Source organism: Lipotes vexillifer, unplaced genomic scaffold (assembly GCF_000442215.2).
Source record: "Lipotes vexillifer unplaced genomic scaffold, Lipotes_vexillifer_v1.1 scaffold393, whole genome shotgun sequence".
NCBI lineage: Eukaryota > Metazoa > Chordata > Mammalia > Artiodactyla > Lipotidae > Lipotes > Lipotes vexillifer.
Window position 1 is genome coordinate 2,546,153 of NW_006774564.1, and position 14,461 is coordinate 2,560,613.

The 14,461-nt window shown below is 42.4% G+C and overlaps 1 protein-coding gene across 1 annotated transcript in view; it reads right to left on the reverse strand.

The window, feature by feature from the left end:
- The window catches only part of ELAPOR1 (endosome-lysosome associated apoptosis and autophagy regulator 1), a 68,133-nt gene extending 53,702 nt beyond the window's left edge, over nucleotides 1-14,431 (reverse strand). The window contains exon 1 of the mRNA XM_007449363.1: nucleotides 14,279-14,431. Coding sequence (XP_007449425.1) covers nucleotides 14,279-14,431 — 153 coding nt within the window. The remainder of the gene's footprint in view (nucleotides 1-14,278) is intronic.
- Between the last annotated feature and the right edge of the window lie 30 nt (nucleotides 14,432-14,461).

Sequence of the window (14,461 nt, forward strand, 5' to 3'; positions counted from 1 at the left end):
GGAAGAAAGAACAGGATCTAAAGCAGAATGCTCAACCTCAAGCCATTTGCCTATGTTCACTTTCTTGGGTGTCTTCTACAAGATAGAAAAATGAAATGTTCCTTTACACGCTACCAAAATTGGTCTCAGCATTCCTCTGGCCCCTTCCGCGTCCTCCACCCACAGCCAGGCACCTGACAGTGCCGGAGGCTCTGGCAACCACCATACACAGTCATTTCCAAAGGCTCCCCTGGGGCAGCCTGGGGCACCATCACTGGGAACAGAGTCCACATCACCACCTCTTGCTTTGCCAAAGCAGAAATGGCCTGAGTCCAAGAGTGAAATTTGGTGGAAGAAATTAAGGCAGGATGCCATTCTCTCTAATTTTCAGGAAGACCTAGGATGATGCTCCTCTTTTTTCAGCAGTCACAGGAGGAAATAGGACAAATCTTCCCACTTCTTTATTTTTATACCTACTGATAAACTGTCTCATTTTTTTCTCCCACTCTGAGCTGTGCCAACTTCTATAATGGTTAATAGATGGTAATTAAACATCAAGTTCCCGGCTATTTCAATTTGAGACCAAAGGAAATTGGTTTAAAAACTAAGATTCTTGGGACTTCCCTGGTGGTGCAATGGTTAAGAATCCACTTGCCAATGTAGGGGACAAGGGTTCGATCCCTGGTCCAGGAAGACCCCACCTGCCGCGGGGCCACTAAGCCCGTGGGCCACTAAGCCCGTAGGCCACTAAGCCCGTGCACCGCAACTACTGAGGCTGTGCGCCACAACTACTGAGCCCACAAGCTGCAACTACTGAAGCCCACGCGCCTAGAGCCACCGCAATGAGAAGCCCATGCACCTCAACGTTCTCCACTAGAGAAAGCCCGTGCACAGCAACGAAGACAAAATAATAAATAAATATTTTTTAAATTATTAAAAAAAGATAAATAAAAACTAACATCCTCATTCCCACTCCCTCCCTCTCTCTCTCTCTCTCTCTCTCTCTCTCTATATATATATATATATATCTGTATTTATATCTGAAATATAAATCATAGATGTACATATATATATATATATATATCTGTATTTATATCTGAAATATAAATCATAGATGTACATATATATATATATATATATATATATATATATGTAACTATAAGTTCTCTATAAACAATGCCTGGCACATAGTAGGTCTGTGATAAAATTTGTTGAAAGGCAATGAATTGAATGAATGAGTTCATACATACATACACATTAGCTTCTCTGGTTCAATTTTTTTCAGTTTTCCAAAGCACGTATCTAAGCATATAACCACGCTGCTCAAAAAACTTCTCCAGCGTGTTCAGAATCAAGTTCAATCTTTCTCCTTAACACAGTCAATTCTATAAGAGCCTCCAAGACTGGCCTCAATCCACCTTCCCATACCCTTTCCTCTCCCCTCCACTAAAGCCACCCTGGACAACCTGAAATTCCCCCATACAAGCCCTGCATATTCCCATCTCCTGGCCTCAAATGTCTTTCCCTGGTGACCTGCCCAAAATCTACTCTATACTGGGGTGAGGACTAAGCTTTGAGGCAGGCCCTCAGATGCTACCAGTATACCCACTAAGCCTTCTCTTATTTCTTCAATTTCCCTCTTATAGTGCAAACCCAAAGCCCTTTGTTTATATTCAGTTTTATCTCTTATATAAGTGCATTCTATTTATGGACATAATCCCTCTCCCCAACTAAACTGTAAACTCCTTGAGGGCAAGCATTGGGCCAGTTCATTCCATATCTGCATCTGCAAGCACAGTGCCTGACACATTTGGAGTGCTCAGAATAATTACTGTATTAATAAGTAATAAAAATAACATGGAGATTTAGGAACATCAAATTCAGGAAAACTAGTCCAACAGTTAATGGAATGGATGATTTCATGATACACTGTGATGTGGTGGTTTTAAAATATGTCCACATATTCTCTGATGTTTCTCCCTTCAAGAGTGTAGGCTGGACTTAGTGACTTGCTTCTAATGAACAGAATATGGCAAAAGTGATGGTGTGTGACTTTTGGTATTAAGTTATAAATGGTGTTGTGGCTTCTTCCTTGCTCTCTCTGATTCCCCGCTCTGGAGGAAGCTGGCTGCCTTGTCATAAGGACACTCAAGCAGCCCTCTGGAGGGACCCATATGCGAGGAACAGATTCCTGACAATAGCCACATGAGTGACCCATCTTGGAAGCTCAAGTTCTAAACTTGATCCTCAAGTTCTAAACAAGCTCTTGGGTGACTGCAACCCTGGCCGACATCCTTTTTTTTTTTTTCTTTTTAAATTTTTGGCTGTGTTGGGTCTTTGTTGCTGCACGTCGGCTTTCTCTAGTTGCAGCGAGCGGGGGCTACTCTTCGTTGTGGTGCGCGGGCTTCTCATTGCGGTGGCTTCTCTTGTTGCGGAGCACGGGTTCTAGGTGCGCGGGCTTCAGTAGTCGTGATTTGCGGGCTCTAGAGGGCAGGCTCAGTAGTTGTGGCGCACAGGCTTAGTTGCTCTGTGGCATGTGAGATCTTCCCGGACTAGGGATTAAAACCATGTCCCCTGCATTGGCAGGCGGATTCTTAACCACTGCGCCACCAGGGAAGTCCCCTGGCCAACATCTTGCCGGTAACCTCATGAGAGACTCTGAGCCAGAATCACCCGGCTAAGCTCCTCCTAAATTCCTGACCCACAGAAACTGTGAGAAAAAATTTTTGTTATTTTAAATCACTAAATTTTAGGGAAATTTATTATAAGGCTATTCCCTAATAGATAATAGATAACAATCCATTCCCCCAAAAAGGTATAGTTTTTAATTCTTGTTGGACCAAAGGAGATTCCTGATTTTACAAGGTTAATAACTCTGTGTTAAAATACTGATATGCTCTTCTCTTCACCTGAGACACCCTATTATGCCCAAACCAGGGTTCTTCAGGTTCTTACCTAATTTTACCACCTCTTTAAAGCCCTGCTTGACTCTCTCACTTCTTTCGCAAAGTTCTCTTTAACCACTCCAGCCCACACTGAAATAATTTTTCTGTTTATACTTTGGCACTTGAGAACTATAATTGCTCCCACCTATGGAGTCCTTACTATGTGCCAGTGTACCAGGCTGAAGAGTGTCCCTCCAAAATTTGTGTCTACCGGAAGCCTCAGAATGTATAATCTTATTTGGAAATAGGGTCTTTGTAGATGTAATCAGCTAAGATGAGGTCGTACTGGATTAGGGTGGGCCCTAAATTCAACGACTGGTGTCCTTATAAGGAAGCCATGTGAAGACACAGAGAGACACACAGGGAAAAAGCCATGTGACAATGCAGGCAGAATTTGGAGAGATGCAGCTGCAAAGACAAGGCACGCCAAGGATTGCTGGCAACCACCAGAAGCTGGAAAGAGGCAAGGCAAGATTCTCCCCTAGAGCTGTCAGAGACAGCATGGCACTGCCGACTTTCTGATTTCAGACTTCTAGCCTCCAGAACCGTGAGAGAATAAATTTCTGCCACTTTAAAACACCCAGCATGTGGTACTTTGTTACTGCAGCCCTAGCAAACTAACACAACTAGTTAATGTTCACATCTTCTTTCTCATTCTTCATTTTCACGACAATCCTTCAAATTAAATATGATTAGCTCGTTTGGTAAATGAGTCCCACAGCCAGGAAAACTTCACCTGGGCTATGAACATGAGCTTTGCCCACTGCCTCTTCCTACCTGGCCTCACTGCATCATGCACTTGATCTCTATTTGTAACTGCTTGTCCTTTTAAAGGCTGTATGTGCATCAGCGTTAGTTTCTTGTATATAATTCTTCTGTGTCTCTTTCAGTTCATTATGTTCAATAAAACTTGATGAATGAATTATTTTAAATTTCAGTGGATTAAGAAAATTAAATAAAAGAGAAAAGAATAAGTATTTGGTGCAGAAAACGTAACAGTAGCCCACAATCTAGAGGAAATATGTCACTAATGTTTTCGGACTGTGAGTACTGTGATGATACCTGCTTTCTGGGACCAGGTATCAGTATGGACAGTATTGTGAATATTCCTAAAAGAGACAAAAAACAGAAGGGGTATAGGGTGGAGGAAGTAAATGTCAGAAATAATGACATTTATAATAAGTGACCAGTTATGCTGCTTAACAATTACAAATTTTTAAAAAGAATACTTTTTGCCCCAGTGATATGGCTTAACTCTAGAAATAGTGAGCTTCTCACTACCCAGGGTAAAAAGTTTTTGTTTTTGTTTTTGTTTTGGCCTCGCTGCGTGGCTTGCGGGATTTTAGTTCCCAGACCAGGGATTGAACCCCAGCCATAGCAGTGAAAGCTCCAAGTTCTAACCACTGGACGGCCAGGGAACTCCCCAAAGTATTCCTTTTTAAACATTTGTAATTACTAGGCAACCTAACCCACCTGAGGATAGGCACCCGCTCCGCTATGTTAGGGAGCTGGTGAAGATGCCTTAGGTGTGAATGATTACTGAGATCCACCCTAACACCAGCACTTTACAAGGTCGCAATTTTATATCTAAATGACATAGATTGCACCAACCTGTTGATCTCCTTGCATCCTCTAAGGATCTCCTTGGTCCTCAGTTTCTGCAAGTATCAAATTAAGATTTATACCTGAAACTAGCACAATACTGTAAATCAACTATAATTCAATTTTAAAAAGACTTTAATAAATTTGGGATGATAGCAATCTAAGGTTTTTAAAAACCTTAGATTTTCAGTTTTCTGAAAATTAAAAGGATGTCTCCTCTTGCAGAGAAGCTCCTGAGAATCTATCTGCATCCTCCCAGTGGTATCACCTTTATCTGCTCATACTTTCACGTCCCTGCCCTTCAGCTACTCATCATCTAACGTAAGAATCTATAAGCAATTCCTGCATCAAAGACAACCAAGTGCACTGGCCACTATCACACATTCCTCAGAAATCATACATGGCCTGTCTCTACATGGGAAGAATAAGCTGGTGAATACAAGAATCAGGGGGTAGCTTTTTAGACAGTCCAGGACTAAAAGTCTGTATGTTCTTTTTAAAATCTGACTTTTCCCCCCACCATAGTTCTTTGTTTTCTTCTCATGTCCTGCTAACCTGTTATTTATTTTATATTTGGGCACAGCTCCTTCTTTTCTTTTACAGATGATTTACACAGCTGAATTAATATTTGTAAATGGAGGTTCTGGCTCTAATCTCTTAAAATTTCTTTACAAGGAAAATAAGTTGATCCATTAACTCAAAATGTATGGAGCATCTAGTCTGTGTGTAGCACAGTGCTGGACATGCTGACTTTTCTCAAGTGCTATCCTGTGTCAGAACCATCCTTAAAATTCTTGTAAGCATGGTTCTGGCAAGGAAAAGTCAGATGAACAGATATAACTGATGCTCCCTTTATCTTTTCTCTTAGTGGCTTACTAGCCACCCTTTTATTGTCATATGTTTCCAGTTGGAGACTGAAGTAATCAATTTCAAGCAGAAAGCTAGCCAATTTCAGTTTCCTTTCTAGCTCAGAAACAGCTTTCCTTTATTGTTTGGCATGGGGTGAGAAGAAGAATGCTCCAATTAGCATATGCAGGTTTATTAAAGCCCATATATTTTTTTGCCTTTTATTTTGTATCATCAGTAAGAATCAGACTTGGACAATCACATTCTGGGCCTATGAAACTCAATTTATTTATTTTGCCACTCAGCATAGTTCTATGGGTCTTTTTTTTTACATGCCTTTCATGGTACATGACAAATCAAAGAAGAAAAATAGGTGATAACCTCATATTAGGCTTCTCAGACTTCAAGGAATATGAAAAGTGGAGAGCCTAGGAAGTATGATAAATATATTTTCTTTCAGCAGCTGTCAAGCGCTAACTGTAATTACCTGTTCTGTGCTTTATCTGCTATGACATAGAAGGAAAGCTTAAGAAGTGTGACAAATGGCCCGATTTTTATCACTTACCAGAGGGACAGTACAGACTGAGGAAAAGCTATGAGTTGGCCCAACTTCTTTTCAGAAAATTTGGCAGAATTAACATCAGGCCCGGCTGCCCTGTCTGGGACCAGCTGGCTGCTCGATAAGACTGACAGGCTCTCTGGAAGGGCCCTCCAGGTCTCTATGATTCCGGGTGAGAGTAAACTCTGACTGCCACCCTCTCAGCCAAAGCCTCCCTCCTCCTCCATTGACTGCAGATGGAGAAGACTAACACTCTTTGAAAATCCATGCTACTTGGGACGTCCCTGGTGGTCCAGTGGTTAAGACTCTGCCCTCCCAATACAGGGGACCCGGGTTCAATCCCTGGTCAGGGAACTAGATCCCGCACGCCACAACTAAAATATCCCGCGTGCAGCAACTAAAGATCCCGTAGGCCGCAATGAAGATCTCACTTGCCATAACTAGCCCGGCACAGCCAAATAAATAAATAAATATTAAAAAAGAAAAGAAAAGAAAATCCATGCTACCAACTTGACACACATCAATCAAAATATTAAACACTTAGACTCTTTGACCCACTATTTCTATTTTTAAAAATTTGTCTGCAGATAGACTCAAACAAGTATGCATCAGTATGTACTCCTGTAGGAGGATATTCACTGTAGCAATGTTACCATATACGTGGCTGGAATCAACCTATTCATCAAGTTTCTGTTTCAATAAATCACAGTACACACATATAATGAATCGCAGTGAGCTATAGTGATGAAAACAATAAAATACAGAATAGGACAAATATTTTGATCTGATTTGTACAGGAAGGGCAAAAGAATACACGGATGTGCTTGTATAGGCAAAAAACATTTCAAGAAGAATATATTTAAGCAAGTGTTGACAGAGGTTAGCCTTTGGGGATTTGCAGGTGGTAGGGAAAATTTGTACTTTTCAGCTTATACCCTCTGCATAGTTTGGATTGTTAACATGGACAGGCAGGAAATACGGTGGTTAAGAGCTCAGCTGCCTGAGTTCCTGCTCTTTTACCAGCCAAGTAACCCTGGGCAGGCTAATCTCTCTTCGCCTTAGTTTCATCATCTATAAAATGGGGATTCATTCAGGGCAATTTTTGAGTATCTATCTACTATATGGCAGGCAATGGAAATATAGAAATGAATAAAACATACAAGAATACCTGCCCTCCGCAGTGGTTAAGAATCCGTCTGCCACCTAGAGTCTGTCATACAGAGTGAAGTAAGTCAGAAAGAGAAAGACAAATACCATATGCTAACACATATATATGGAATTTAAGAAAAAAAAAATGTTATGAAGAACCTAAGGGTAAAACAGGAATAAAGACACAGACCTACTGGAGAACAGACTTGAGGATATGGGGAGGGGGAAGGGTGAGCTGTGATAGGGCGAGAGAGAGACATGGACATATATATACTAACAAACGTAAGGTAGATAGCCAGTGGGAAGCAGCCGCATGGCACAGGGAAACCGGCTCGGTTCTTTGTGGCTGTCTGGAGGGGTGGGATAGGGAGGGTGGGAGGGAGGGAGACAAAGAGGGAAGAGATATGGGAACATATATATATGTATAACTGACTCACTCTGTTATAAAGCAGAAACTAACACACCATTGTAAAGCAATTATACCCCAATAAAGATGTTAAAAAAAAAAAAAAAGAATCCGTCTGCCAATGCAGGGGACAAGGGTTCGATCCCTGGTCTGGGAAGATCCCTGGTCTGGGAAGATCCCACATGTCGCGGAGCAACTAAGCCCGTGCGCCACAACTACTGAAGCCCATGCACCTAGAGCCCATGCTCTGCAACAAAGAGAAGCCACAGCAATGAGAAGCCCGAGCACTGCAACGAAGAGTAGGCCCTGCTCGCCGCAACTAAAGCAGCAACAAAGACCCAATGCAGCCCAACATAAATAAATAAATAAATAAATTTATAAAAAAGAAAAAAATAGTACCAAAATAAAGAATACCTGCCCTCATAGACTTCACAATCTTGTCAAAAGAGATAGACAATTAAAATATACATATATATGTATGTATATGCACACATATGTACATATGTAAAATATATGTCAGATAGTAAAGAGTGCTATGGAGAAAAATAAAACAGGAAAGAGGAGAGGTAATGGTGTGGGGTGGGATATTAATAGGACCTACCTCATAGAGTAACTGTGGGAACTGAGTTAATGCATGTTGGTCACTTAGAACACTCAATAAATATGAATTATTATTATTGCTATGAGCATATATTACTTTCGCATGTAAAAGTAAATGATAATTTTGTTTGTTTGTTTTGTTTGCGGTACACGGGCCTCTCACCGTTGTGGCCTCTCCCGTTGCGGAGCACAGGCTCCGGACGCACAGGCTCAGCGGCCATGGCTCACGGGCCCAGCCGCTCCGCGGCCTGTGGGATCCTCCCAGACCGGGGCACGAACCTGCGTCCCCTGCATCGGCAGGCGGACTCTCAACGACTGAGCCACCAGGGAAGCCCCTAAATGATAATTTTTAAACAAATCCATGCCCCCAGGAACCTTTGACTAAAATCTCACCTCTTTCTTTAGTAGTTTCTGAAACTTCAAAATGGGGATACACTTTTTCATTTATGAGTATAAAATCATGTGGTCCCGCCACACTGGCCTTCTCCCCATCCCCTAAAGCACCAGACTCTTTGCCGTCTGCAAGCTCATCTGCACATTTTCACCCACCGAACTAAACTCCTCCACATCCTCAGCTCGCCGCTTAAACTCACTCCTCAGAGAGTCCTGCTCCAACCTCCTTGATCTAAGTCAGATCTCCTCTCATAATCTCTCAGCCTATCTTTCCATTTTCTCTCATAGCACTTAACCAAATGCATAGGTCAGCTGGGGTGGTTATTTATGAATATCTACTTTGCTTTTCAAGCCAAAAGAACTCCTTCCCAGTGACCACCTAGGTGGGGAAATGTGAAAGAGAGAGGGGAAGCCAGGCATAGCGTGGGTGGGCAGAGTTCTCACTCCAGTTTAGGTGGAGGGGGAAGCAGCTGAGAAGGGATTCAGAATAAGAATGATCTGTAGGGATTTTTATATTGTTTGCTATAGAATCAGCAAGCATTTTACTTCTCAGTCACAGTAAGAGCATCCCAAAACACTCTGGTCACTTAGGAGCTATAGATGGCATCCTCCTTGAAACACTCAGGGTCCCTCCACTATGAGCCAAGCAAGAATGAAGGTGTGTGTGTATGTGTGTGTGTGTGTGTGTGTGTGTGTGTGTATTGTCTAGTGATTTATCAAAATTTGAAAGGATTGATAGTTGGTTTGTTTTAATTTATTTTTGGCTGTGTTGGGTCTTTGTTGTGGTGCGCGGGCTTCTCATTGTGGTGGCTCCTCTTGCTGTGGAGCACGGGCTCTAGGCGTGCGAGCTTCAGTAGTTGTGGCACGTGGGCTCAGTAGTTGTGGCTTGCGGGCTCTAGAGCCCAGGCTCAGTAGTTGTGGCGCACAGGCTTAGTTGCTCCACGGCATGTGGGATCTTCCTGGACCAGGGCTCGAACCTGTGTCCCCTGCATTGGCAGGTGGATTCTTAACCACTGCATCACCAAGGAAGCCCAGGATTGATAGTTTTGCCAAGGATGTGAGAAAACGTGCAAAGTTGATGGGAAGCAAAATTGATGCAATTTCTCCAAAAGAGGATCTCATAATATGGAACAATATAAAGTATATGTGACTTTTGATCAAGGAATCCCCATTTCTAGAAATATAACTTAAGGAGTTAACTGAATGATCTTACTCTCTCATCCAGCAATTCTATTTCTAGGAATTTATTCCAAGGAAGTAATGACAGATGTGTTGGAAAGAATACGCAAAAAGAGGCTCATCTTAGCATTGTTTATAGTAGTCAAAAATTAGAAACATATGTTAACATATGTTTCTAACATATATGTTCAATGATGGGGGATTGGTTAAATAAATTTCATCAGTGGAATATTATTTATCTATTACATTAATTTATTAAGGGCCCACAATGTGCCAGATATTATTTTGGGTGTTGGAGACACAGCATGAAATGCAACACAAAAAGCCCTGCCTTCATGGAGCTTATGTGTTAGTGGGAAAAGACAGAAATAAGTAAAATAAATAAAATATAGAGCATGTTAGAAAGTGGTAGGTTCTCTGGAGAAAATAAAACAGAAAATGGGATAGGAAGTGGGAAGACATTTCAACAAAAACTTGAAGGGGATTCAGAAATAAGCTGCATATCCTGGGAAAGAGCCTTCCAAGCAGAGAAAACAGCAATTGCCAAGACCCTGAGGGGGCAGGTTACCCCACAGGTCTGAGAAAGAGTGAGGAGGCTGGTGTGACTGGAGAGGAGGAGGTGAGGATTGTACATACAGCCTTGTGGGCCAGTGTAAGGAGTTGGTTTCTACTTTGAGACAGGAAGCCTTTGGAAGGTTTTGAGCAGAGGAGGGGCAACATCTGTCTTATTTTCAGTAGGTTTACTCTGGCTGAGCACTAGACAATATGTGGGCGAGGTGGAAGCAACAACTAAGATCCAGTGCAGCCAAATAAATAAATATTAAAATAAAAAAGAAGAAGGTGAGAAGGGATGGGTCTGGTGTGGATGGTCAAAGCAAAAGGGTTGACATTAGGGATTAGTCAGGATAGGCAGTTCATCCGGTTCCTCATTAAAATGGTGTTATGCAAGGCCATCTAATGACTTAGAATGATGTTCCATTACGTTTTCTAAAAGCAGATCATGAAACAGTAAGAAGCATATTTACTGAGCACTTACTCTATGCTCTGCATTTTGCAAAGCACTTTAAGCATTATCTTGCCTAATTCTCCCAGTGACCACCTGACTCCTTCAATCAGTTGCCAAATCCTCTAACTTCTACCTTCAGCATGTTTTTCATATCCACGCCTTTCCATTTATCCCACTGCCACCATCCCAGTGCAGTCCCTTTATTAACCTCCTCCTTGACCTCTGTAAGATCTTTTGAACTGGTCTTCTTGCCCCCATCTCTCTGCTCTCACCTTTTGGCCTATCTCAACCTTATTTACTTTATATTCATGCTAATCCACTACCTCTGCTAAGAATCCTTCAGAGATTCTCCATCTAGTTTCCCACTTTCCGATCTTGATTTCTATGATACCTCACACCTACTCCACATTTCAGCCACGTGGTCTACTTGCAATTGTCAGGATATTTTCCTTGGTCTCCTCTCTCTATCTAGAAATCGTGCTCCTTCCATCTCTGCCCGTTGAAATTCTGCTGATTATTCCAGAAGCAGGTCAAGTGTCAACTGTTCAAATATGTTTTCTTCTTTTCCTATCAACTCTATATTGCCATTTCCGCATTGCTTACCACATGTTAACATTATGTCATCATTTGTATGTCATTATTTGTGGACTTATCTTTTCTGCCTACCAATATTTCTGAAGCCCCTATGACATGTCAAGGATATATACTAGGCATTTTACATGTGTTATCCAATTTAATTTAATCCTCACAATAGCCTTGTGAGATAGGTGTTACCATCCCCATTTTACAGATCAGGAATCTGAAGCTGTCAGAAGTTAATTAACTTGCTCAAAGTAGCATCCTTACTAAGTGGCAGAGTCATCATTCCTTCACCAAATTTTATTCTAATCCATGTCTGCCAGATTTCTAAACCCTCTGGGCTTTTCAACATAGATTGGGATGTCCCTTTGGGGGCAATTAGCACTGAAGCCTCAGGGCAATACCGATCTGGGAAAGGCAGTTTTCTCTTCCTCTCTCATTTGATTTAGATTCATTGTGCTATAGAAAATGCTCCTTTGGCTCTCAGTCAGCACTTAGCCTGGGCTAGCACAGGACTAAAGAAATGATTCATGAAGACAAACACCACACAGGATGTTAGTTCCACTGGTGACCCTGATTATTGTAAAACTGTGAAAGGAACGCCAAGCCCCAGCACACGTTTAGCAATCTAGAACTCCCAGCTCTCTGCCCCCTCAGTTTAGGCTTTACCCTAAACCTTTTTGCTCCCTGATTCGATCCAGACGGATGCCTCAGATTTCAGAAACAAGGCAGGAACAGCACTGTCGTCATTAGGGTCAGCCTTGGCCGATAAGACTCCCTGCCATTAATACCCAGCAAAGACGCACAAGAAATTCACATGAAGAATAAGAACAGGGAAGGGTTAGTCTACCCTGAATTGCTTTTTTCACCATTGAGGATTGGAAGCCCCTAAAACTTATTGGGTCAATTCATACTGGCAAACAAAGAATATTATAATAATGGGTTTATTCTCTTCCTTGTTGTTTTGGAGTCGAGGGTGTTCAGCAGCCACTGTTTGCTCAAGAAGAGTGTAAACAGGACTTGCTGACGCCCGTGGCCAACACAGATGACTCTTAAGCCACTTTCACTCCGGCATGGGGTGTGGATCTAATGGTAAAGAAGCTGAATGGGAAAGAGAGTTAGGTAACTCTAATTTGTGTTTTATTTGTATTTTCTCTTTCGGTCCTCAAAGCAATCTTTTTTGAGGTAGATGTTATTGAAATACCAATTCTACAGATCTGAAAACTGGGTGGTAAGTAACAGGCAGGGACTGGAACCCTGGTATGTTGAGTTCCACAGCTTTCCACTGCCCTCAGCTTATGCTCTGTGGCAAGGCCTCTTGCTTAGGCAAATGCCAATCATTTAAAAAGGACTAAAGGCAAAATTTCTACACAAGTTAGAGCTCTCAAGTATCAATATTCTTCCCTCCCTCCCAAGCAAGATGATACAAAGTGTTTAATTTCTTAAACGTCTCATATTTTCCATAGTGGACAAAGATATCAACAAGAAGTGGTAGTTGAACTGTAAGATTGTTACCTTCCACACAGGGGGACTCCTATGTTGGATTCTTAGGCAAGTGAGTCTGCTTGATGGAACTCACTTGGTTGGTTAGACCACAGGCCACCAAGGCCAGTAAGCAACACTCACTGACAAAATCATCCTGTTCCCAGCCATCTTTAAAACAGGTCATACAGTGGCTGGGTGAAAATGTGGATGGCCCAGGGCCGGACACTGCTGGGACTGATACAAGTTACAAAAATTTCCACTGACTGGGGTCACTTGTTCATATTCATGAATGAAGTGAAGTATCTTTATTCACACAAAAATTCTCTTCTCTCTTCCCACCCCCCTCACTTCTTCATGATCTGTTTTGTTATAGATGGTCTAATGGTTAGAATACCATCATAATAATACATTTCCATGTGGGACGGGGTTATGGTTGCTAATCACTAGTTAACAATGACAACTTATAAATAATATTTCAACCTCTCAAAACCTTAGCCAAGTATGACATTTCAGATTAATTTCACAGGGCTAGACTCTTAATGTATTACAAAGTCTTTCACATTTCACGTAGATGACAACTTTTATTTGCCTTCTGCCATGAAGTTCTTGTAAAAATGCTGTTGCTGCGTCTGCCATATGGTTTTTAAAAAGTTACTCAGAACACAGCCAATTATTGTTATTTCAATACCATAGAAACTACTGAGTTTTGTTACTCCTTTTTTTGTATCCCTCCAAAAGAATGTTCAAAGGCATTTTTGGTTGGAAGACATTCACTACTTATTCTCTGAATTATGTTGGCAACATTTTAGAAACACCTTGAAAAAGACTTACGACATATGTCAGCAAAAGTCCAGAGAAGGAAAGTAGAGATTGGCTGAAAGTGAGATACTACAGAACTCAAAGTCTGGCCAAAGGTGGGTCATGCACTGTCAGGTACACTAAAGAAAGCACACCAGGGGAAGCAAACTATAAACAGGATCCACATTTAGCAGCCCACAAGGAAACTGGATGTTTAATACCAAGGGAAGAGAGGTGATGGGATCCTTCAGTCCCCCTTGCAGACCTCCCATTTTCATACTTTCTTGAAGCCATGATAAAAATCACAAGGATTCCCACTTCGATCCATTATTTTCCTTTGGCCTTCCAAACTCCTTTCTTACCCCACTTCTCCCTTTTCCCACTTTCTATTTTGCCCCTCTGTACATAATCTTTTTTCAACCACTTTTAAGGTAATTTCATCCCAGCTGGGAAACAACCCATGTCTTCTCCTTCCCTCATTCCCAAGTCCAGGGACTCAGGTCCCTCCTGAGGTCCTTGGAGCTGGGACCTTTCCTGAGCTCAGCAGCCCAAGCTGTGAGGCTGATCTGTTTCGTGAGTCCTCCAGTGGGCTGGCTTCTCCATGACGCCAGTCTACTCCTCTTCCTCCCCCACCCCCCCATCCCCAAAGAAACCTAAACTCCGTGGCCTCTGAAACTGTCTGTGCGTGGGTCCCAAGATCCCCGCCGGGATCCAAGATTTTTCTGACCTAAGAGGGGTCGGGTCGGGAGTACCTCTTTGCAGGCGTGAAGCTCCGGTCCCGCTCCCTGAGTCACCTGGAAGGTGGTCCCAGCCCAGAGCAGCAGCCGCAGAAGCCGGAGTGTGCGCGGCTCAGTTCTTCCCCTGCCCCTGGCAGAGGGATGGAGGCTGTGCCCAGGCTCAGCCATAGTGTTGTTCTGAGCGAGCGGCAGCAGCGG